Source organism: Perognathus longimembris, chromosome 14 (genome assembly GCF_023159225.1).
Source record: "Perognathus longimembris pacificus isolate PPM17 chromosome 14, ASM2315922v1, whole genome shotgun sequence".
NCBI lineage: Eukaryota > Metazoa > Chordata > Mammalia > Rodentia > Heteromyidae > Perognathus > Perognathus longimembris.
In genome coordinates, this window is record NC_063174.1 from 39424803 (window position 1) to 39448363 (window position 23561).

Here is a 23561-nt window from a genome sequence, read left to right on the forward strand (position 1 = left end):
GAAATAGAAGAGTAGCTGGAGGACCACAGGGTATGAGGAACAGGAACTCGTCTGTCTTAGAGGATAGATACCTGAGCAGGTTTTGAGCTGACTAGAAAATTTCCACTGGACAGGCAAGACTGCCTAACCAAGAGAGAACTTGTACCACATCACATAACTTCTTGAGAACCATAACGACTCCAGACCCAAGTATCATCTTAGAACAGACCAGAAATACAAGTTGCACATGGAAGGGAGAGGGGAATCCTCTTTTCAAGTAGCTTCAAAATGTAGGAAAGTTCAAGTTTGCCAGTCTGGCTGAAGTTTGAAAAAAAAGAGGGTTCACTTTTATAGAATTCAGAGTTATAGTATCACATCAAAGCTTAGAGAGCTAAGAAAGGATCAGGGAGCTGGAATATGTGAAATTAAAATTAAAAGTAGACATGACCATTAAATTCATTACAGGTGAATTTAGCTTTCCCATGACCTGAGAGAGGTAATATGACTAACATCCAAATATTGAAAACCATCACCAAAGAAACAACCATGGAATCAATATATTACCTAGGGAAGAGGGCCCAGAGCTAAAAGACCTCAGTGTGCCTGAGAAAGGCTAGAATTAGAAAAGTCAGGCCTTACCTGACCCATCAATTGCATGCTACTCCTTTCGTGTCCATTTTGAGAACTCAGCACTGAGATTTCTAAGGCATGAATCACTGGGCAATGCTTTGGGGACGTGGCAGTGCTGATTATGCTAAATACTCATGATTGACTGTCTAGTCTTGTGTTTATATTGATAACTGTAACCTAATCAGACTCACTTCAGCCAGGCTGACCTCACCAAATTGCCTGTATTAGCTGCCAACAATTTCATCAGAGAAGAGCATAATGGGAAAACTGGAGGCTGATTGTGTCATGATTTATGGGGTCCATGCAGGCAATGTTTTTATCAGTAGGGAGCTGTGAATAGATGCTGTGGGTAGCTGAATATTTGAGTATATAAAAACAATTGGCAGGCATGTTTCATTTTGGAATTTGTCCAGTAAGACATCAGAGATTTAATAAATTATTGTGGTGTTGTGCTCTTGCTTTCTGTGACAACTCTCTTCCTTTGTGCTTAATTAATATTTGTTTCCCAGTTATGGATTTATCACTGTTCTTAATTTTTCAAGATGCAAGGAAGGCCACAAGTTAGTTAACTGCCTCTTAGGAGTGATCCTCCAGTCCTTTGGTTAGTCACAAAACCATCGAAATACCTTTATTGTCTCACATCCGCATGGAGAAAGAATATATAAGACAGAACTATACATAGATACATGATCATTTGTCCTGTTCACCTGTCAGGGCTACATGCTAATTGTGTCCAATGCCCAGATATACAACTACCATACAGCCAGTGTATAGGAGTGAGACAATCACTAGCTAGTATAAGAATCTAGCTTGAGGGCTGGGAATATGGCCTAGTGGTAAAGTGCTCGCATCGTATATATGAAGCCCTGGGTTCGATTCCTTAGCACCACATATATAGAAAAAACCAGAAGTGGTGCTGTGGCTCAAGTGGTAGAGTGCTAGACTTGAGCAAAAAGAAGCCAGGGACAGTGCTCAGGCCCTGAGTTCAAGCCCCAGGACTGGCAAAAAACAAAACAAAAAGAATCTAGCTTGACATGACAACAGCCATCTTGGTCATGATTTCCATCTTTGGTGCCAGCTAAGCCTGACATGTATCCCAAACACAAGAGCATAAGCAAAGATAGCTCAACATTTCATGCTTGCCACTGATGCCTGGACAGTTTCCTAAGCAATGGTTGCTATGTCTCTAAGAAAGCCCAGGCACATTCTGGTTGTCTTCAGCACACCTTTATCCAGACAACTTAGTATACAAACTCCTTCCTCCTGCCTTAGGGTGCTGGGATTACCCTTCCTTCTTCTCCCTTGCAGTTAATATAGTTTGCATCCTGCAGCAATCATTGGGCTTTGGACAAACGCAAACTCCTGGGTTTGTCTGCCTCTTTATTGGATCTCTTGGTATCTTCTGCCATGGTGGCAGCTCTCCTACCCTGGGAACCTGTTTTTTCCGTAGCTTTCTAGATTGTCTTACTTTTTTTTCCCCTGTTGATCCTAATGGCTTAATTGCAAGGTCTGCAGTTAACTAGGATTTATCACTGAGGGAAAAATAGTTTTTGTGTATCTTTGGGCTACTTTCCCAATTTTTTTTTTTTGGCAGTGGTGGGGCTTGAACTCAGGGCCTAGGCTGTGTCCCTGAGTTCTTTTACTCATGACTAGCACTGTACTACTTTGAACCACAGCTCTACTTCTTGTTTTCTGGTGGTTAATTGGAGATAGGAGTCTCATTGACTTTACTTACTGGGCTGGCTCTGAACCATGATCCTCACATCTCACCGTCCTGAGTAGCTAGGATTACAGCATGAACCACTAGCACCTGGCTATTTTCCCAGTTTTTACCACTGCTGGGTGCTCTTGTGTATTCTCCCACTGGAAAATGTGACTTGGACAGGCTCACATGACTCTTTATCAATATATCATTGACATTACTCCTGAGAGCTTCTAAAATGGGTAGAGAGATGCCCAGAAACTGTGACTGTACACTTCGCTAGGCCATACATTGGCTTCTTTCCATGTCAGATTATCCCATATCAAGTCAGCCATCCAGGCTGGTCAGAGGTTTCTATGATAGATGCCAAGTAACAGTATTACCTGATAGGAACAGCCAAAGACATTTGTCTCACATCTGAATTCTCAATAGCAAATTGAGAGATAGTGTGGAAGGGCAGACTTTTAGGTTGTTGTCAAAGCAGCTGAGGTTGTCTGACCTTACATAGTCAGGTAGGAGAGGATGCATTTGTAAGCATCAGTAGTTCGGGGTGTAGTGGAAATTTTTCTTAACCTCTGATGGTGTTACATTGCAATTGAGCCTCTTGCTTCTAGAAAACAGCTACAGGTAAAACCCTTATAACACTTTTGTGTTCTGAAAAAGAGCTTACTGCACAGAATTCTGTCTCCATGTGCCATATTATAAGACTTACATATCAGCCTCTAGCTTACCTATAAATCTAGACACAGGGCCTCCAAATTCCCATTCTAAATCGAGACACAAGCTCTCCAAATTCCCATTCTTGGTTTCATGAATGAACAGCCAAACATTTGGTCCCACTGACCAATGTGGACAAAATTCTGAAGCTAAGCTAGTACTGGATACTAACCATTCTCCCTCTGCCACTTCCTGCTCTCCCGCCCATATTTTCCTCCTCTAGCTCCTCCTTCTCCTCCCCTTCTTCTTCTTCCCTCTTTTTTCTTGTTATTTATAGTATTGGGGTTTAACTCATTGCATTACATTTGCTATCCAAGTATTCTACCACTTGACCCATGCTCCCAGTACTTTAGCTTTTAGGGTTCCCCCCCGCTCAGGGGGCAAGGTGTCTCAGGTTGTGATCATGCTACTTCTACTTTCCACCTCCCTAGTAGTTGGGATTCCAGGCACGTACTATCACACTCAACCTCAGATCAAGTCCTGCTTAATATCCCTTCCTGAGAATCTCCTCTGGCTACAGAGAAAATGCCTTTTTCCAGCAATTGCCAGACCCTACCACCTGCTTCTCCTCTGTATTTAATGAGCTTCCTGCTACTGGAACAAAATGCCCAAGATAAATAATAAAGAGAAAAATACTTATTTCTGCTCACAGCTTTGGGGTTTCCAGCATACGATTGGTTGTCCCCCTTGCTTCAAGCCTGTGATAAGTCAGCACACCCTAGTGGGAGCACATGATAGAACAGAACCTTTCCCCTCATGGCCAGGAAGCAAAAGAGAGGAAGAAGTGAACTTAAAGAATCCCCTTTAAGTGCACCTTTAAGTGCATCCCTACCCTGAGAATCAAGTCTTTAGCACATGGGCTTTGAGTCATTCAACATCTGAACTATAGCATTCCATAAACTTGCATCCTTCTCATCATATTCTTCCTCCTGATTAAAAGAAGCCCTCTCTACCTGATCTTTGGCAAATTTAACTAGCTTATACTAAGAGCAGTGTTCTTTACTTTGAAAAAAAACTTCACCTTTTGAAATAGTTTTTTAAAGTTATGTATTTACCTACCTAATTCTGACCCTGCTTTCTACATTTTATTATTTAAAATTGAGTATATCGAATATGGCCTTTTCTTGATGACCTGGTTCATCCTTAAGTCTGCCGGTTATCCCTTGTATTCAAAGAGGTAATGGTCAATCACGAAGCCAATTTCTAGGTGGGAAATTAGCAGATCTGGAACTAGCACAGGAACCAATTTATTTCTGGGAGTGAGCACCTATTTTTGTTTAATTCATTTTTGAAATATATTGAGTTCATGGGAAAGAGTATGATGAGGACCTTTCATTTAACCAAAAAATGTTTTTAGAAAAATTGTATTTAAAGTAATCCTAGAGCTGGATGCGGTAGCTCATGCCTGTAATTCGAGCACTCAGGAGGGGAGATACTGAAGGAGAGTGAATCTGATTCCACCCTGAGCTACCTATATCCTTTCTCAAAAAATAAAGAAAAAAACAAAAATGAATTCTAAAATTCACACTCTAGCATATATAAAAATATGCTCACCTTTAAAAATCTGTCACAAGAATTGAATAATGTGAGCTAATTTTCTGAAAAGGAGTCATGCATTTGATCACCACTTTCATTTTTACCCCTGGGGCAAGGAAAGAAGCAGGTAAGGCTAGACGCAAACCACCCTGGGGTGAGGCATCCAACAGTGATGTACATGGAATCGATTCACATTTATGAAAGAGAAAAGTAAGACTTAGGAGATAGTGGTTTGCATACACTCACCTGACTTATACATGACAGAGCCTGTATTAGAACATAATTATTCTATTTTCTGGTCTAGGGCTCTCACTACACAATCGACTATTCCCTCTAGTGAGTTCCCTGCAACAGGGGTCAGTTCTGTTTTATTCTTTGCTCTTCACTGCCAGACTCTCTGCCTTTTTCTTCCTCTCTTGCTGTTTCCAACACCAAAGGAGGCTGCTATCCACCCAGCTTTCCCCTGTAGTCAGTTTCCATATGAAAATAAGTATGAGTTTATTTCTAACACCCAACCAGTCAGCCAATCAGAGGCGGGCTCTTCAGGCAACCCATGCTCTCTGGAGGCCAGTCTATTTCTGAATATCCCCAGGCTGCTGCTTTGTTAAAGAGGTGGAGCTAAAACTAGAAGGAATGTGTCCTTCCTCTCTCACCTTCCCAGATAGTCTGGAGATCAGAGGTTCTGGAAATAGAAAGTGTCCTGGGCACTGACATAGGTACTTCCCACCCAGTTAGTTATCCATTCCATCATCAAGCAACTTCATGACAGCTCAAGGAGGTATATGTTTAGTTTATCCAGCAGGGCCAAATTCTTTTGAGTCTAGCTTGTCTCATGGAGGTGATCTTTTCATCTCAGACAGCCTGAGTGATGTGCTCAAAGCCTCACTTTGGAAGGCAGAAACCTGCCTCAGAGCAAGGAACCAGTTTGGGTCTGGCCAACCTCTCTAGATGATGTCTAATATCTTACTTGTTAGATTATACCTTCTATAAATGCAAATGTGCCATGGGACCCTAAAGGTATTCATCCAGCTATGCCATTTATCCTAACTCTTATTAGTGACACTGGTGACAACCAAACAAATGTAAGGCATAGCCCCAACACCAAGAGTTATCAATCTTGTCATTAAGAGAAGAATTCTTCCATATAAGGAAAACTTCTTTCCAAGTTCTTTAAATGCGAAATGCTAGAAGATATTTAAAGATCATCTCACTAACATGTGGAGGAAAACACAAATGTACGCACATGGAATTGCAGGTCTTACAATTTTGGAACTAAGGAAACAATAATTACCATAAGTTTAAAATGATACGTGCTGACTGGCAATAGTTCTGGTGAAATAATGAGCCTGTAGGAATACTGGTAAGGAGCTAATCCACCTTGAAAATCACACAGACACCTCTCTCTCTCTCTCTCTCTCTCTCTCTTCCTCTCTCTCTTTCTTTCTCTCTCCCCCTCTCTCTCTCCCTCTCCTTTTCTCCCTTTATCTGCTTTCCTATTTCTGAAAATGCGATAAGACATCATTTTCACTTTCACCAACAAGATCTTAATTCTCTTTGATAAAGACAAACTGGGGGTGGGTGGGAGATAAAGTAAGGGGTTTTGTTTTACAAGAATGGTCTCTCCTAACAAGAACCTTTATAAGAAAACTAACCAAGTCTTTGGTTCATGGGACTGCAAATCCCTTCCATTACTAGTTTGAAGATGAAAAAAAGCAAAGTGCTTCCTAGAATCAAATAAGGCAAATACAACAGACATGTTGAAGGAACAGATTCTCAACCAAGGTCAAGTTGAAGAGTTTGAGAACACTTTAATCAAGGTGGAAGGGAGAAATGTCATGAAGTAGGAGGACATGGAGTGTGCAGTCCCCTATCCCAAACAGGCTGAGGGGGATTCAGCTGGGCCATGGTTGAATCTCTCATGAGAAGACCACCTGCCTGAGTTTCTCCTGGGCTGCAAAACGCAGTCTGGAGCCTCACTGCAAGAACACTGAAAATAGTTGGGGTGGGCCCCGAATAATCTACGTTTTGTTTATAGCCAAATGAACTTTATTTTTATAGGTTCTCTCAAAATAAAAACAATAGAGGTATATTGCCACTAAAAGCATAAATATGATTGAAAGGAAAGTAAATTTTACCTGACCCCCTGTTTCTTCTACCCTGAGGAGCATAGTGTGGTTCTCTCCACCTGGAAGCATCTTTCCCATCCATTCTCCATACTTTTGAATTGGTGTTGGAGTCCTGGGCTGAGAAGGCTGCATTTCAGAGAGTTTCAACACCCAGGTCCAGCCCTCAGACCCCACCTCCAAGCCAAATAGAAAGGGTAATGATGAAAAAAGCATGGAAGGAATTTTATTCAATACATTTATACTAAGAAGACAATGAGGGCTATGCATCTTCAGCCCTGTCTTGCTATGAGCTTCAGTTTAAATAGGAGAAGAATTGGGACAGGAACAAATAGTGTGTGCTGTTAAGCAATCTTGGCTAAACTGTGGTCTGGTTGTTCCTCATCTCAGGTCTAGTCCTGGAGAGGTTATAATGGCCTGAGAATTTGGCAACTCTGTTTCCATCAAGAGATGGTTGCTCTAATTTGTAATTATACCCACTTAAAGTGGGGGCAGTCCCAACATGGTGTCTGTCTTCCAGGCTTGCTGTTCCTCAAATTCAAGTGACTGAGGGGGAGAATGACTTAGAGAAAGGTAAGATGGAGTGAATTCCCTCAGATTTAGGGTGGTGACTGGATGTTTCAGTGGTCCTGAACTGCAGTCTAATGGTGCTGGTCCTGCAGATCTTGAAAATACTGTATTACTCTTAGCTAAGCAGGGAGGATTGGTTGCTAGTGTTAGCTGAACATTCCTTCAGCAATTAGCACGTCCACATGCATCTGTGAGTGAGCAGGAATCTAACCCAAAGTTTTAAGGTCATAGAGGAAACAGATACCAAAATGAAGGAATTGATGTGAAGCTTTAGTCTTTCATTTAATTACCCATTGGCCATCTTCAGGCTCAAGAGTCAATACTTTGTAGCAAAATTCCTGTCACAAGTTCCTTTCTTAAGGATAATATTAGCACACGTCAACAGTAACTTAAGAGAAAGTTGAAAAAATTCATGTACAAACATATTTGTTATGTACAAACATATTTTTAATGTAGTAGTTTTCCTTGGTGTTAAAGCAGGGAAGTGCAGAGGTCAGGGAAAGGAAAATGGAAAGACAATCAAAATAGAAAAATAAGCCTTTGTACATTATGTTATGTTCATTTCTGCACCTCAGGCTCTGACCTCACAGGGAGGCCCCACAGAGAACTGTAAGATCTGTCTGTCTCCATTCTGTCTTGCTAGGCCCTAACATGGCACCTCTCCCTGCAACCAAGGTCCACTGTGGTCTGTCTGGATTTGGGCAACCCTATCAGTCTGACCTTTAATCCTTTCAACCTGTCCTTTCACCCATCTCTACAAGTCTCTCCCAGTCTCCAGAAGCTTCTAATTTAGCTTTGCAGAGATGAGGTCAAAGCAAGCAAGGCAAGTGAAATAAGTAAGAAGAAGGACCTGGGCAGCTTCAGTAATTCAGTATTCTTCAATGGCCTCTTTTTCATACTGTGAGCAGAGTACTAACAAACCTATAGTATCTCACAGAAGGAATGGCTGGAGGGGGTGGGGGTCTTTCCCTGTAGAAACAGAAGAAGGTGGCTGGAGGCATGATAGAAAAGCACTCATGGTCTCTAAGAGGCCCAGAGTAGGATGTGGGGAAGGAGGGGCCATGGTGGCTCAGGCCCTGGGAGGAAATGAAGGGAACTCTGAACCCTGGCCTGGAAACATTTAGGAGCATCAGTTGACTCATCTGCCCATATCCCCTCACCTCTTACTCTTCCTTTCAGTATGAACAGTCCTTTTCCTGGGATGGACTCACATCTACCTGAAGACCCTATGAGGACTACGTAGGCCCTTGAAAGATTTCATTTCTGCATTACACACTCCTACAACCCTTTAATTGCTTCTATTCATCTATCAGAAGTTAGATCCCGGGGCTGGGGATATAGCCTAGTGGCAAGAGTGCCTGCCTCGGATACACGAGGCCCTACATTCGATTCCCCAGCACCACATATACAGAAAACGGCCAGAAGCGGCGCTGTGGCTCAAGTGGCAGAGTGCTAGCCTTGAGCGGGAAGAAGCCAGGGACAGTGCTCAGGCCCTGAGTCCAAGGCCCAGGACTGGCAAAAAAAAAAAAAAAAAAAGAAGTTAGATCCCAGTTATACCTTGGTAAAAAAAAAAAATCATATGCTAATCATCTTATATTAGTATATTTTATATACAAGAGAGATGTGATTTATAGTTACAGAATTTTACATATCATGTTATCTGTTACCAATCTTATATTTCTTCCCTGATAGGAACACTTGTTTTTGCAATACTGAATTTTAACACATTAAAATACTACTTAAAATTGCTAAGACAATTAAATTACTACACTAAAATACTACTTAATAGTGGATAGGAGTGGCCAGGTGACTTAGTCAATGTAATGTAATTGAAAGTTTGATTATTATTTCTTTTAAAAAATGTTTTGGTATGGTGAATATTGTTCTTTTTTTCTGTACTTCCCTCCTTTCTGTCTGGGTCAGGATTTCTAGAACTAGAGAAACCATCTTATGTTCATGAAGAAAGGGCCAAGGGAATTGCTTCAATCTGCTACTATTAGCCTCTGAACAAGTAACAGCGATCACTTACTGCTTTTCTTGTTATTACTTAATGGAGAGAGGAAAAGGGAACCTAATATATTTAAACTGTTGTTAAGTTACTCTCCCGTTCAGCCAAACACAATCATGAACAGGTAATCGGGCAAAAGTGTAGCACAGATGTAGAAAGTATGTTTCCTAGGAAAAAATAACACCCTCCAAGTTTCACTGGTGGTTCAGTTTAGATGCCATACCAACCATTTATCCAATTCGTTTGACCAGAGCCATCCTGAGTGCTAATTGGGATAGGCCAGTGGAGTCATTCTCTACTTGATTGTAGCTCCATGGGGAAACTGTGCTGACAAATGAAAATATTTATATTTGAATACAAAGTAGGGAAATAATGTCCATTTTATCCCTATTGTAGACTTGCCATCCACATTTAGTACTCATCTTATTCTGTTTTCATAGTCGTGAGCAATCTGCTAGTTAGATAGAATTCCCTGTATAATTTATAACAAAGTTATAGGAACTGGTCTTATCAATTTGACCCTGTAGTCTGATTGGCAGTTAATGAATTGATATGTAGGAGAATATGAGTCTGTGTCTTTGAGTTTAGTCCATGAGACTCCTCTTTTCCACCTTGAAGATATGAATCTCTGCACCTGTAATAACAAACCAGATCTTGAGTCTATAAGGATTAGGGCCCAGGCTAGGGAATTCCCCAGGTAAATGCACCTTCTGAGCCATCCTGACGTCTCACTGGTCTTCTAATGATCTTTCTCTCTCTGTGTTGCACTCCTTCGCATCTACTTGAACCATCACAAATGTCACAGACACTGTGAGGATTCTATTTTCATTATGGAAGATTGCAGAGTGCCAGGGTGGGATAGAGCCCATTCCTGAACCCATGAAGTCATTATGATACTAGAACTTGCACTACTATAAATTGGATCTCTTTAATAAGCTGGAATTAAGGTCAGGTAAAGGGAGCTGTGATAGTCATAGTGGAAATGACAGAAACTGCATTAATGAGGGGTGAGTTCACTAAACAAAAAGTCATGTGGCTGTTGTAAACTTTACACCACCAAGTGTTTTTGCTGAATGTCTGGGGTATAGGTGAAATGTTAATATTTATTGAATACTATAAGTATTTTATTAGTATTTCCTACTGATAGAGATCTTGTCAGTAATAATCAGAATGAAATTGCCTGGGCTGGAAAATAGGAGCCTTAAGCGCTAATTTTGTTTACTATGGAACAGTAGTAACTGATTGGTGTTATTTGTTCAGAGTGATGTTCTACTCCAAAATGTAGTATTCTAAGGAGTGTTAAATATATCCTGAGAAGTTTTATTTATCACATTACTTTACATTAAAATGTCTAGCTTTATATCACAAAGTTCAACTTTATTGCAATTCCAGACAAATTGTAATAAATTTTATGTTTGTAGAATCCAAATTAATGAGGCTTAACTGCATGCTAATTACAGCTCCTTCAAATTCTATAAAGATTTCCCTTCAAGAGTTCAGATTTGTTGATGAAAGCTTTGCATTAGACTTCACAATGAGCTTGGAGAAAAAAAGATCAGTCTAGAAAACCTCTGCGCTATTCCCACCAGTTCTCACTGTGGAGACAGCGAGGTAACAGCCTCATGAAGCTGGCCTTGGTTTTGTCTGACAGGTAATTCACTCTCTTCAAAATATTCTTGCAATGATTTCAAACAAAACTGTAATGTAGCATTGGTGTTCAATTAGTAAGTCCATTTTGCTGGATATTGAGTACACCTCTGATCATCACCTCTGATGGATTATATTAAACTTCTCATTGTTTTAAACCATCATTCATCCCAGGCAGTGATTGTGGGGTGAAGAAATCAGTTTGTGTTCGGCTTCTAGTCAGTGTGTGAAGTAGTGGTTCTGCTTACAATGAGTATTAGTAGTGATTGGTTGAGGTACATGTGACCCATTTCAAAGCCATGCATGAAGATATAATCTGGAAAGTCAAACTGAAATAGCCAAGGTGGGATGATCTATCCCACCTAGTGATTAACAAATGACACTCGACTCATAGGAAGCAAACTAGTTCAATCGAAAGAACAGAGATGATTGCTTCAACCTGTCCAGAAATCCAGAGGGCTGTTGTTTTCTAATGGGATTGGGGTATTTCCCTCCACAAGTGATGGGAAGAACAACTACATCAGAAAACACCTGAAAAAATAATACCTGCGCTTAGAGCTTTAGGGATTGTGCCCAGGAATCTACCTAGCTCCCAAACACTCAGATTCCTCTGGATGGCACAAGACACTTGCAAGAAGGGGCAGAAGAAGACATTACGGGGAGAAAGACATTTGCTACAACTCTCAGAGTCCCAATAATTTCCTCCCATAGCCCATGAAGAGCCTAGCATATCTGTGAATTCAGCTGCTATTGAATTCAACAAACCACACAACTAGAGTACATATTCCATGTTCAGCTTCCCCAGCCCTGTGGCTGTGAGGCTAGTCAGAAATTTCCTGGTGTTGTCAGTCTGCATTGAGGCAAGAAGGCATTTTTGTAGAGTTGGCACTCAAAGCCAGGACCTACCTAGCATATGCCTAGGCAAATGTTTTACAACAGGGTTACATTGTCTTTTACTTTCTTTGAACTTTCTAGTGCAAATGCATGTAGCTAGAATGGTAGATTTTGTTGTTGCTGTTTAGCCAGTCCTGAGGCTTGAACTTTGGGCCTGGCTGCTGTTCCTGAGCTCCTTTTGCTCAAAGCTAGCACTCTGCCACTTGAGCCACAGTGCCACTTCCAGCTTTTTCTGGGATTAATTGGAGATAAGAGTCTCACAGACTTTCCTGTCTGGGCTGGCTTCAAACTGCAATCCTCAGATCTCAGCCTCTGAGTAGCTAGGATTACAGGCATGAGCCATCAGCCCCCAGCATACTTTTTTACGGTATTGAGTAGATGCAGTCACTTGAGCTCATCAAAATGTTGCCCTTGGTAAGCATTTAATAGCTAACATGCCTTCAAACCCGACTGAACAAATAACTCACCTAAGACTTACATTGCCTTGATAGCCTTCTACATCAGGATGAAATTGCCACCATGTCTACTTCCCACAAAAATATTAGATGTCATCTGGCTTGGGTGGCAAGTCCCAGGTTTCCTGCATTCACTCCTTAAGGTCTGATACATATTTGGTACAAATGAATGAATGAATGAATGAATAAATAAATAAATAAATAAATAAATAAATAAATAAATAAATAAATGCAGTGAAAGCCATGTTTAATGGAGCTAGTAGAATTCCATCCAATGAATGACCTGAGATGGCATGGTCTACTCTTTGTCTTTGCAATGTCAGCACTAGTCCAAGGACACATGAGAGAGGTCCTGGACTGAATTTGGGCCTGTTATGCATTAGATTTTTCTTGAAAAACTCTTCCCTTTAGAAAAAAGAAAAATAAGGACTCCTGTAATATCACCACAGAAGGCGTATAATGTTAATGCTATAGTAAATATTCTGTACTTATTGCTTCAAAATATCATTACATTGTACTTATGTAAAATCTGATTTCTTTATGTAGTATATTTTAAATATCTATTACAATAATATTCATCTATTTTACCATGTGTACTGGCCTCTAATTCTCTAAATATTTATGCATGCATTTTATTTATGAGAGTGCTCATTAGTAGATGTTTATGCTCATTTCTTTGCCTTTAGTCATTCACATTTGGTTTTTTGCTGCTATTTGGGCTTATCTCAAATTCTCTAAAGAAACAAGTTCTTTTAGAATCAAGTTTTCTTTTGCTTGAAAGTAAATTATTCAGTGTCAAGGGTATTTAGATGTAATTTTCAGTTTGTTCTGGAAACCTAAGAATAAATAAAAATCCAAATCTATAGCCAATGCCCACACCTTCCCCAAAGGCAATCAGACTCAGTGTCTGAATTTTCAAAGGGAAAAAAAAAACTGCAAACACCATTAAAATCATTTTTAATTAGACATTTGGCAGCTTCTAAAGCAAGTTATAATTTGTCCTCCCTAAGTAGAGTTTTTAAAGAAGGGAGCATTTTAATTGATATATTCTTGTTAAGCACATTTTATCAGATGTAAAATCTTTAGAATCTAGCTATCCTATCAAAGTGTGTGAGTCCAAGAATGTGATTTCTTTTGTCTTCTTAGTGGCTAACCTATGAGACATGAATGACTATGTCTATATGAATGGATCTTTGGGAGAAAAGAGGAAATTAGCTACAGTTGCATTTCATAGTTATGGGGCAGAGAGCTATCATCTTTTTAAAAAATATATTTTTATTATCTTTAGTTGTACAAAAGAGTTGCTATTCAACAAAACAGTTTATGTGTCTTTATCAATGTCACCACTTTGAGCATTCTCACTCGTCTCTCTCAGCCCACCGCTTCCCCCTCCTCAATTTTATAGCATATGCATTGCATTTTTACTGCTACATTCTCCCCTTTTCTTCTCTTCATCTGCTCCCCTCCACCTAAGTCCATGTCTCCCTTTTTAAAACTTATCTTTAATAGTTGTATAAAACAATTGCCATTTAACAAGGTAGTTTATGGGTCTATCTTGATCAATATCACCCCTTTCAATATCCTTACCCATTCTTCCCTCCCCCTTCTAAAAGTTAGTTGTAGGAGGCACATTTTCTTGACTGTATTCTTCCACTCTTCACTTTACAACCTCTTTCCTCTGCACTGCCCCCCCCCCCCGCTTTCAAGTCTTATTTTGCTGAACTTTGATTTTGTCTTTCTAAGGAATTACACTGTTGAGATCACCCTTGAATCTACCATATTTCAGTCAATGCTTATGAGTTTATAAACCAACTCTAGGTTCCACATATAAGGGGAAGCACAGATCCTTTGCCTCTCTGGGCCTGACTAACTTACCATATTTTTCCCCCAGGTATTTCTATTTGTTTACAAATGACACAATATCATTCTTTCTCATGAATGAGTAAAATTCCATTGTATATATGTTACATTTTCTTGATCCATTCATCCATTGAGAAGCATCTGGGCTGATTCATACCTTGGCTATGGTGACCAGGAGAGATATCCTTTTTATCCTGTGTAAATCCTGTAGAGACTGTTATTCCAAGTGTGGCCCATGCACTCATGGCATCAGTGGATCAGGAGCTTGGTGAGTAAGTCTAAGTTTACGGTTCCATACTACACCTCTGAGTCTGAATATTTAATCCATTGTGGGGCACACCAACTAAATCAGACCATCCAAATACACACACTGTCTCCATCCACCTCTACTCACTTGGACAAGGAGCCCCAATTTCAAAGGACATGTTTGTAAAACTGATTTGAGACATGCAGACACTATACGTGCCTTAATATTGAAATGCATGTGTTCAATCAAACTAACAATAGAGTATATCTTTTTTCTCCCTTTACTTTCATAGTGAAGGGGTTTGGAGAGTGCCTCCTTTATTTCCTCATTTTAATATCCTGAGTTGTTTTGAGCGATAGTGATCTTAAAGGCTTTGACAACCTTTCCCAGCACCAATCACCAAGCAAACTGCAGGTGCTTTCAAAGTATGACAGATTGAGTAATGTCCAGCTAAACTGATCCTAAATTGAATATACCATGCATTAAAAATGCATTTTCTATACTTAACCTACTGGTCATTCTAACATGGCAACACAGCGTTGTTTGTCCTCCTGGCCATTGGCTGCTTGCTATCAAGCACTGCTTCACAAGGCATAGTGTAGTGTTGCACATCACTAGTCCTTGGGAAGGTCAAAGTTCAAAACTTGAAGTAGGGATTTTACTGCAGCCTATCACTTGTGCACCACCTTAAAGTTGAAAGCCATCAGTTTGATGCCATAAGCTGAGATCTGTATTCATGAACATACATCAGGAACCTCAGTGGGGAAGAGAACAGTCCTGTACAAATTATCAAAAAGACACACATGTCCCAGAATGAGAGAGGGCACCTATTTTATATGAGAGTGCCAGAGAAAGAGGGTTTGGGGGCTGAATCTGAGTGGATAAGCAGGATTTGCCCGAACAACCAGGAGGAGCAGCAAGAACAAGTGTAAAACACCACGGTAGGTTGCCAGGACCATACATTTGCTCTATCTTCTTGTTAGTAGGGAGCCATCAGATGATTTTAATCAGAGGAATGACAGAAGGTTTGTATTTGAGAAAGATGACTCTGGTAAGTTCTTGGGAATGTAGGCAAGTGATGTCAGAGCAAGGAGACTTACTGGGAATTGACTAAGTGGTTGTTGTAACAATCTGAGTGACCAGTGATCTTGTATGGAGGTGGCAGTAGTAGGACTGGGAAAAGAAGGAACAGAATGAGGGACTGAGGAAAAGGAAGACTAGGGAGGGTAAAAGACAAGAAAGATTTGATGGTTGTGGATGCTATTAAATTAAGATGGAAAATAAGGTGTTTTCCTACATTTTCCACTTTTCTTCTCCTATAGTCACTCCTCATTTATGTCTCCTCTGCCATATGAAATCATGATAGATATACTTGCTGAAAATAATCCTGTCCATATTCTTTTTTTTTTTTCCCATCCTAGGGCTTGAACTCTGTGCCTGGCTGCTGTCCCTGAGCTTTTATGCACAAGGCTACTGGTCTACCACTTGAGTCACAGCTCTACTTCCACTTTTGTTGTAGTTTAGTACAGACAAGAGTCTCACGCTTTTCTGCCTGGGCTCCCTTTGAACTGCAAGCCTCAGATCTCAGCCTCTTGAGTAAATAGGATTACGGGCCTGAGCCACTGGTGCCTGGCTCTGTCCACATACTTTTAATTCAACTTTCCCCAATGGAAATAGCTCATAAAATACAGTGCCAACCCCTCTCTCATTTTCTTCCAGTTTTTTTCCCCTCCCAACCCCTGTCCCCTCAAGTTGCATTACAGTATAAAGCCTAGTGAATATCACTGCTGAATTCACCCTTTGTCTCATCATTTCTGTGCTTCCCCTTCCCGTCCCCAAATCAGATAAACTTACATAACAAGACAAGGGTTCAGAAATCAAAAACAATGACAATAAGAAGAAAAAAAAACAGAAAAAAAAGAGAGAGGAAAAAAAAGAACCCCAAACATTACACTTGGGCACAATTGATTAAACAGGACTCTAAACATTCACATAGTGAGACCAAAGGAAGATATTTTTAGGAGAGGATCACAAGGGCTCAATAGCTATGTGCATATGATCATATAAAATGATGCTTATCCAAATGAACTCTAAGGAATGGAAACAAGAAGTTTTTTTTAATTGTACTATGAGTACTTTTGAGTTAAAAATCTGTCTCCATCTATACTGTATGCTGAAGTCATTTTTCTGCTCCACCTCCTACAAGCCAATACCTACACTAATGGCCTTTAATGACCAGCCCCAATTCCCTCATTCCTTGATCAAGCAGGACTTGACCCTCAAGGGGAAAATCGTGTTCCTGACAATCAATTGATACCTGGTTTCCATCTGGTTCCCCTAGGCTTGGGCTGTCTATTGTACTCTGATGTTTCCTTTGGGTATCTTACAGGGCCTGTGGCAGCAGCAGTGCTCTTTCTCATGCTGTTAAATATGCACCATGTCAGAGGGTTGATTCTGGCTCCTCATCTCTCCAGATGGCTGGTAGAGCCACTTAGGGTTCTGTTTACACATTTCTCAGGGATGGGTTCTTAATAATATTTAAGACTTTGTTATAAAAGTAGGAAAGGCACTGCCCAAACTATGCATAAATGCCCTAGCTCAATGAACTGGGAACTCTGGGGACAAAACTACCTTCAGAGATTCTTGGAACTCAAACAGTATTTTTGCACCCCTCCCCCATCCCTGCCTTTGACTGTTTGTTGACTTCCAGCTTCTCTGGTGGCATCTGTGACCCCTGGCAGATCTCATATCTTATCCTTACAGCTGGTGTGCTGCATGAATAACAAGACTCACACCTCCATCATCAGTACAAAACCCTACTGAGAAAGGACCCTGTTTGTCCTAAGATATACCTTAGTTCCCTACATCTCAAGAACCAGCCATTTGTTCAGAGGATATAGTATGTGACAGATAACTTTCTCTGAGCTATTATCATCTAGCAGTATCCAGTTGATAGTCTTAAGAGAACCAAATGGAAGGGAGATACTTCCAAAGGAATGGATAAGGACAGGCTGGGCTAGGCTAAACAACTAATCTCCATTTTGCTTTTCCGATTTGGCCCTGGTATCTTCTCCTGTGGGGAAAAGAGAGGGATTGTCCTGTGATATCTATTCCTGTCCTTTCTGGGACTTTTGGTCAGCATTGAGAAGAAAAGCCAACAATGGCTACCAGCAGAGAGAGTGATTTATATACTTAAGATAGACATTTGAAGGAGGTAGATCTAATAACCTTGAGTCATTGAAAACCAATTCACCTGCCCAAAGAGAAGAGGCTAGAGTGGGATTTTGAAGATCTAGCTGAGGATGTGAGGAATGAGAGCATAATCAGGAAGCCATTTCCTTGAACTATATATCTAGATATATGAACATAATGTGTGTTTGCACAGGTAGAGTGCACACTACCTGTGCACACGTAGGTATGTGCACACTTATGTACCTGACTCACTCCAGAGAATCCTGACCAATCCTCTTTCTAACCTTCCAGGGGTCCTCAATATTCCATTGCTCTTCTCATTTTTCCTGGTCATAAAGACCATGTATGTAAAGCTAATGTACATCAGTGGTACTTGAAGATCTCCCCTCTTTATTCAGAGAGCTAAGTAACAGATAAGAGTAGAGAAGGTGGGTGGTTAAGCAGGCAACAGATTGCAGGAGTTTGGGGATGGGGCAATGGAGTCTAAAAAGGAGAAGTTGATGCTGATGTTAGGAAGATTGAATAGTGTTCACTGGAGTTGCCAGTGGACTAAGTTCCCCAAGAGTGAAGTGGTCATAGGTTAAAATAAGCAGTGCATGTACCTTAGTAAGTTAATGCACAATACTTGGGCACAAAACTAAGGATCACATTAATTCAAAACCATTGCCATTGTGGTTTCACTTAACTTCAGGGACTGACAGTTTCCATGCAATCAAAGAGTAGATTTAGTGGGGGCTGGGGATATGGCCTAGTGGCAAGAGTGCTGGCCTCGTATACATGAAGCCCTGGGTTCAATTCCCCAGCACCACATATATAGAAAAAATGGCCAGAAGTGGCGCTGTGGTTCAAGTAGCAGAGTGCTAGCCTTGAGCAAAAGGAAGCAAGGGCAGTGCTCAGGCCTTGAGCCCAAGCCCCAGGAATGGCAAAAAAAAAAAAAAAAGAGTAGATTTAGTGGGAATAAGGGATGACCAATTATGATATATTCGCATCAGCCTATTTCCTCACCCAGCAGACATGTAATCAGCACTATTTGAGGAACAGACATTGGAGCGATGACTGCAGTAGGCAAAGGCCCTGTCCTCATGGGGAAGAGGCATCAGCTAATAAACAATGTCCACCAACCAAACAAGGTCCCCTGGGGTGCATGTTATGAAAACAAAAAAGAGGGAGCTGGGCTGGAGATATGGCCTAGTGGCAAGAGTGCCTGCCTCGGATACACGAGGCCCTAGGTTCGATTCCCCAGCACCACATATACACAAAACGGCTAGAAGTGGCGCTGTGGCTCAAGTGGCAGAGTGCTAGCCTTGAGCGGGAAGAAGCCAGGGACGGTGCTCAGGCCCTGAGTCCAAGGCCCAGGACTGGCAAAAAAAAAAAATAAAAAAATAAAAAAAGAGGGAGCTGAGTTACACCATAGAGACTTGTAGGGCTAGGTAAGGGTAGGATAATAGATTCATAAGGGAAATGATGAAATGACATGTTAGTGGAAATCTGATGGAATGAAAAGAATGACCTCTGAAGATAATAGGAAGATAGTGTATGCAAAAGCCATGAAACTGGAGTCTGTAAGAGACGAGGATTGAGGCTAGTGACTTGTATGGCCTACGTACTCCCTGGTGTTTTGTTTTGTTTTTGTATATGCTATACCCTGCAATGGCTTGGAGGCCTGGACCCAAACCAAGTTGCTCTGATAGAGAGGGAGTAAATCCCAAAAGGTTTTCATTGCTAACAGGAAAGTTTTTTAGACTGTCACTCTTCAGGGTTCTTTGTTTGCAATACTGGCCTCTTTGCCCTCATGTTTGTAGAAAAATGTGTCCCATCATTGGTGTCTAAGCCATGGAGTGGACATCTGCTTAGAAGGAAGATAGAAGATAGAGGCTTGGGTATAGATGACCTTTGTTTTCCACTTGACCTTGAACATCAGACTGCCTGACAAAACTTGCCTCAGTACTTACTTCCATAAGGAGAAAATGTGAGCTTGTCAGGTAGGGAAATTGTTTATAGATTGCAAAGCTTGTTGGAATTTAATAACAGTTTAAGGTGTAGAAACTGTATTAAAAATGAATTGATGTAGCAATTTTCACAGGCTCTGCAAATGAAATATCACTTAAGTTTAAATCCTCATTGAAGGATCTGACTTGATTCTCTGCATTCTTGCAAATAGTGTAACATATCAAACACCATTTTCTGTGAACATTCTGTGCTTGGCTGGGTTGGTTGTAAAATGATGCTTATGAAGAGAAGAGGGACTGTACCACCTGGGCTACCTGGGCTGGTTCTCAGGAAGCAGGAAGGGATGGGAGAGAATGACCAACTGTGTGAGGTTGACGGGCTGTACTCCAGGACAGGTCTGCTTGTAGAGAAAATATGAGCAGCAGAGTTTTTTTTTTTCCCATTGTGTTCATGGTGCAAGAGTTTCAATCCCAGCATTCAGGTGCAGTTGTGCTTAACTTAGGAACACAGGGACAGGTCTGTAATGCTTGATGGTGTGGCCACTACCCAGAGCAAAGAGACTACATCATCGCTGTGTCATGTGTCCTGTGTCCCACTGAGTGTCTCAATTTAAAAAAAAACAAAAACAAAAAAACTTCGCATGTAGTGCCTCTACTTTTGCCAGTCATTCTGTTTCACTCTTGGAGGAAGGCAAGAAGCAATGATGACAGATGAGTCCCTTGATGAGACACCACTCGGTGGCTGTACCTCAGAGGAGTCACCATCATCTGAGGTTAAAATTCATCTGTGTTCAGTCAAACTTCTGATTTGTACAGTCTGAGATGAATGAGTAAGTACCTAGGAGAACTAACCTGACTCAGAAGGATGTATAAAATAGGAATGCCAGCTGGCTATTTTGCAATGAGAAAGAAAAGAAATGATTCTGTAAAACCAGATGCATATGTTCTCTGAACAGTGAATTTTATCTGATGGCGAGTTTACATGAGAATATAAATTAAGACCAGGTTGCTTCCAAGCATGAAATCGCACACATGATTTGAGATAGGGGATCTTACTCACAGGGTGAGAAACCTGTGAGGGCCTTGGCTTCAACACTAGGCTGCTCCCTGTGAGGCTGGATGCCCTGCTTGCTGCCACAGTGGATTAGGGAGGAGGATGGGTGAGACAACAACCAGTTCCAGCTTCTCTAAGTCTGCTTGTTGTTGTTGTTGTTGACACTGTAACAGAACACGTGAGACAATCTACTTAAAAAGAGGGCAGGTTTGTCTTGACTTGAGTTCAGAGGTCTGTCATGATCATTGGCCCTCTTGCTTTTGGGCCTGTAGAGTGGCAGCATATGGTGGTGGGAGCATGGAGTAGAGCAAAGATATATACATGATGGCACCTGAGAAGCAAATGAGAGAGGAAGAGGCTGAGATTCCAATATCTCCTTCCAAAGACCAACCCTAATGACCCTAAACCTTCCCACTAGACACCACTATGTGTGCACACACATCCACACACTCACACATTTGCACCGTGTGCTTCCTAAAGGTTTCAAAACCTTTAGTTCCAGAGTCTGAGGACTAAGCTTCACCCATGGGCCTTTGAGTGGCATACTATATCTGCTACCACCAACCATCACCTAATTGGGCTGATGTGTCCTGTCTTTGAATGTGTTAATCCTGGGCCTTCAATAAATTGTAACCTTGTTTTAAGAGCAAGTTCTCTTTTGCTATCTTTGCATATCACCATTTATATCCACTATTTTTGGTTTATGCTTATAAGCTCTGCAGAGAGGTTTTATTTCTCCATTTCCAAATTTGTAGGGTAGGGTAACAAACCAAGGGAGATACCATATTGTCAGACCCATCTTCTACCCAAGAAAAGGTGCCATTTTACATTTTCTTGGTGGAGCAAGCCCTGTTATGTTGCCTTGTTACATTTAACTTGATCTCACTATGGTCATTTCTTGTAAGATTCCTTTAGTTGTTTGTTTATGGTCTTCATCTTCTGGAAAGGTCTTTGGTACAAGGCAGGTGCAGGCAGGTAGACCAGATGTCTATTGGATCAAGCAGGCCCTCCACTCAAGTGTTCCTGACCCTGAGGACTACACCACCCCAGCCTCTGCTCAGTGAGGCAAAAGAGGGGAAGGAAATCTGAGATGATCCCAGCCAAAATAAAAGTCAAATGAAAACTCAGGGGTGTGTTGGGAACCAATGTCTCAACTCTTCATAAAGGGGCAGCCTGGCCTGGGGGAACAGTGAATCTGGTGACCAACAGAGAGATGAGAAGGCCTCTCTCGGGCAAAATGGAAATAAACAATGATGAACAACTTATCCCATTTTTAATATCTCTGAGAATAATATCTGGGAGCTGATGAATCATGCCCAATTTCTAATTTCTTTATAATTTTTAGTACATTTATTTCATCTACAGTGTCACATCCAGAGTTAATAGCAGTTAACAGCCACCTGTGTTTTAAGCCTTGTAAACTAGGAGAAATGTATTGGTTCTGTAGCTGCTTTTTGCATCCCTAAACTATTCCATAGCTCTGATATAGTCTAGCAATTTATTAGTTGTAAGTAGCTCATTAAAGGACTTCAGATATCTTCTGCATACTCTATTGTGTAAATAACCCAAAAAGTATAATTCAGATGCCTGGTATTGTTTATCTGGTGTACCTTTTTTATAGGGATATATAAATTCTAGAAATTGCTATATTTGTTGTTATGGAAAGTGGAGTTTTCTTTACATCTTTATGTTTTTCTGGAGATACTAGGGATTGAACCTAAGTCTGCTGCTGTTGCTAATCGGACATTCTACCGCTTAAGCTGTGTCTCCACTTCTTTGTGCTTTGGTTATTTTCAAAGTAAGCTCTGGCTTTATGCCTAACCATAGTTCTCCTATTTATGCTTCCTCAGCCATTGGTTGAGATGGAGTCTGTGAGCTTACCTGCCTGAGCGGGCCTTGAACCTTGATCCCCTGTCTCTGTCTCCCAAGTAGCTAGGATTACAAGCTTGAGCTATCATTTCTGGGTGCTAAATCTTCTTAAAGGCTACTACTAAAGTAATGTCTTATTGCAAATCAAATAGAAAGTCTTAATACCAGAGAGTTCCATGCCTTCTTCAATAATTAAAGAAAGCAAGCAAGATTTGTAGACAATACAATCTTAAGATGTATTGAAAAATGTGTTCTCCTGGCAGTCTGGCAGCTGTGTTTATCACTACTTTCATTTTCTTAATATCTTAAAATTGCTTGGCAGAATGAAACAGAGTAGTTAGGGACCTTCTCAACACATTATTAAGATCATTTTCAAACAAACAAAAAACTAACACAATCATACAGTGAGTGCCTAGGTACCTACCACCTACATTTTGAGTGGATATTTTCCTATATTTACTTTATTACTATCCACAGATCCATCTCCCTCTCCATCTTTCTGATGCATTTTGAATTACGGAAATCAGTACATTTCACTGCTAAGCTGTTCAGCATGCATATCACCAAATAGTGTTCAATTTATTTCAGAGTAAGATTGACATACAGTGAGGTAGCAAATTTTAAGTTATCTGTTCAAGTTTTGAGAGATGTGTGCATCTGTGAGATGTCACTGTCTAGTGAGGCTCCAGACTTTGTTTCACTCAGAACATCATTACTAATGTCATTTCTGGGGCATTTCTCACCTTACCCACTGTCCCCTCGTCCACATACACACAGAGTTTTGAAGGTTTTTTTCCTTTTCTTTATTATCAAAGTGTGATACAGAGGGGTTACAGATTCATATGAAAGGCAGTGAGTACGTTTCTTGTTCTACTGGTTACCTCCTCCTTCATTTTCCTCTCCCCCTTCCCCTCTCCCACCAAGAAACCTCACAGGTGTGTGGTCATGAAAAACAGCCTTACAGCTAGGCATCAGTGGCTCACCCCTGTAATCCTTAGCTACTCAGGAGGCTGAGATCTGAGGAGTGCAATTGGTTTATACCAAATGGCTTTGTAAGTGTTGCTTTTTGAATGGTTAGTCTTTTTGTTCTTTGTCTTTCGATTTTGGTATTCCCTCTCCCTTCACCAGT

General features: G+C 40.8%; 1 protein-coding gene across 6 annotated transcripts in view; it reads left to right on the plus strand.

Annotated features, from left to right (window-relative positions):
- Rgs6 (regulator of G protein signaling 6) overlaps nt 1-23561 on the plus strand; it is a 480138-nt gene that overhangs the window by 235038 nt on the left and 221539 nt on the right. The window contains exon 1 of one of the 6 annotated variants that reach the window (XM_048361949.1): nt 12202-12220. The exons of the other annotated variants lie outside the window; for them this stretch is intronic. Coding sequence (XP_048217906.1) covers nt 12209-12220 — 12 coding nt within the window. The 5' untranslated portion in view covers nt 12202-12208. Of the gene's footprint in view, nt 1-12201; nt 12221-23561 lie in introns of those variants that run through there. 6 annotated transcript variants of the gene reach the window in all.